Source organism: Corvus brachyrhynchos, unplaced genomic scaffold (genome assembly GCF_000691975.1).
Source record: "Corvus brachyrhynchos isolate BGI_N302 unplaced genomic scaffold, ASM69197v1 scaffold19, whole genome shotgun sequence".
In the NCBI taxonomy this organism is placed as follows: domain Eukaryota; kingdom Metazoa; phylum Chordata; class Aves; order Passeriformes; family Corvidae; genus Corvus; species Corvus brachyrhynchos.
In genome coordinates, this window is record NW_008246061.1 from 468002 (window position 1) to 470390 (window position 2389).

At 57.6% G+C, this 2389-nt stretch overlaps 1 protein-coding gene across 1 annotated transcript in view; it reads right to left on the reverse strand.

Moving 5' to 3' along the window:
- RBM19 (RNA binding motif protein 19) overlaps positions 1 to 2389 on the reverse strand; it is a 49554-nt gene that overhangs the window by 6914 nt on the left and 40251 nt on the right. The window contains exon 23 of the mRNA XM_017746535.1: positions 326 to 439. Within this exon, the coding sequence (XP_017602024.1) occupies positions 348 to 439 (92 nt within the window). The 3' untranslated portion in view covers positions 326 to 347. The remainder of the gene's footprint in view (positions 1 to 325; positions 440 to 2389) is intronic.

Genomic DNA, 2389 nt, shown 5'->3' on the forward strand with positions numbered 1-2389 from the left:
GCTGCAGCAAGCAGCAATGCTGCTGCCTTCCCCCATGGGGATGCCAACAGCCAGGGGAGCTCACAGAGCACACCCAGGGCATGCCCTCACCTCAGCATGGGGCCCAAACCGAGCCTAGATCCGGGCTGGAACTGCTGGGACCACAGCCTTGAGCCTGTGGGGTGACGGGGGAGAGGCAAAGGGTAGGATCCCTTCCTGGAGGCTGCTGAGCCTCTGGAATTGCACCTTCTCCTGCCTCTGGCGCTACCGACCCTGCAGCAAGCCAGGGCATTGTGACCCTTAAGGCCAGCTGTGCCCAGCCTGGCCCCACTGCCCCAGGACCCACCTCACCAGACCCCAGGCAGCTGTTAGATGTCCTCATCTTTGTTATCTTCCTCCTCTTCCAGGTGCTCCATGATTTCATTCAAAACCTCCGATCGTTTCTTCTTCTTCGGGGAGTCTGTCCAGGCCCGGGTGGGGGCGAAGGGGGGAAGAAGAAAAGCAAAAATCACAACCTGGACCCACACACAAGTGCCTAGGAGGGGCTGAGGGGGCTGGAGGCAGCAGGACACCCTTCCAGGTGAAGGCATAATCTACTCCTCCTCCCCAGCCAGGTCCTGGCAGGAGCTGGGATTCCAACACCTCCCACCCGTGCTTCAGTTTGGGAGCAAACAGCACCCAAACAGTGCTGGTGATGCCAGCCCTTCCTGTCGACCCCAATTCACTGTGGAATTCACAAGTTCCCTGTGGAAAAGTGGCTGCAGGACTGAACAGGGGTTCATTCAGGCTCTTGGCAGGACACAGCCCCACCAAGATCCTCGCTGAGACCACCCCATTCCAGCAGCCCAGCCCTCATCCCTCACGTCAGGCGGTGATGTCCCTGCTTTGGCCCTCGTGCCCCACACCACAGCACTGCCCTGTGACTCCTGTGGGACACAGCACCATGCACACACCCTTCCCAATGGATGCAGGAGAGCGGGGAACCCTGCCAGCACCTGTCACCTGGCACCAAGGTGACAAAGCCATTTGGTCCCTGCTCTGAGGCTGGCACCCTCCTTTACGCTGGGCAGGCAGTGCCCTCCTGGCAGGAGCCATGGCACAGCCCCCTCTCCCCCCCGGCTCCCCAGCAGCACATGGAGAACAGCTGTTTAAATCCTGCTTTCAGACATCAAAAGCCTCGCCGGGTTTCTCAAACAAACAAACGTACCATAGGACTAAAGAAAAGGTGTAAAATAAATAAATGGAACAAGCTGTGCATTTTCTTTTAGTATTACAGCTGCTGCGGGAGATAAACAACAAGTAAATGTCACAAAACATCAATACAGAAGAAATTAACCTGACAAAAGCTCACATCCCCCCCCTCCACCTCCCCCCAACTCCCAACAATTTTGCATTTCTGGAGTTCCCATCTAATGATTTTACTTTTCAATTAATTCCTTGACAGCGAGCCAGAACCTGCCTCCCTTCTCCCTGGGGGCTGTGGGGATGGGCAGCAGGATGAGGGTGCTGAAGGACCCGCTGCCCTCCCAGCACCCACCCCACTGAGCTCAGGGAGACACAAGGTGCCACCCCAAGACCCTCCAGCAGCTCTTCCCAGTTCGGTCACCCAAAGGCACAAGGGATAACCCACCCTGGAGGAAGGTGCCAGCTCAGCAGTTCTCCCTCTCCTTTACTCTGCTCCCAGCTCTCCTGCTTTGGAATGGCGTCAAACACGGTCTGATCTCCCGAATCCACTGTAGGAGCTGTGTCCTGCACCTGCCACCCCTTCCCAACCAGACCCTGGCAGGCCCCACACGGAGATCCCGCGTGAGGGATCCCAGCCTGTGAGGCTGCACAGCCGAGGAAGAGCTGGATACGGGATGCTGTGCACAGGGAGCATCCCTCAGCAGAGCGGGACCTGCCGTGGCATGGGCAGGGGGCTGGCAGGGAAAATCCCCCCCTGCACCCTCAGATGCCACGGGGGGCACCAGGAGCATCCCCCTCTTGTCTGACAAGGGGAAAATAAAAACCCAGGAGGGCGGGGAAGCGAACTGGGAATTGGTTCGACTTCCGTTCTGCTGCTCCAAGCTGGTTAAGGTTTGCCCGCTAACGATCCCATTTGCTTCCTTTAAACAATGGGCAAAGCCGGCGGGGGTGGGCCGGGAGGGGGATTACCACGGGATTAGAACGTGGCAGGGTTGCGGATGCCACGCTAATCCTGCAGGGTTTTACTCTCCGGCTCCGGCATGTGTTTGCATTAGTTACAGATGCTCTCAGAAAAAAAAAGAAATTAAAAAAAAAGGAAAGGAGAAAGGAGAAAAAAGGGAGCCCAGGGGCTGGGAGGTGAGGGAGAAGGAAAGCGGGGGGTCTGCGGCCAAAGCAGGAGCGATGTGACAAAGGCGATGGCAGCAGGGAAGACTTTCCCACCCCG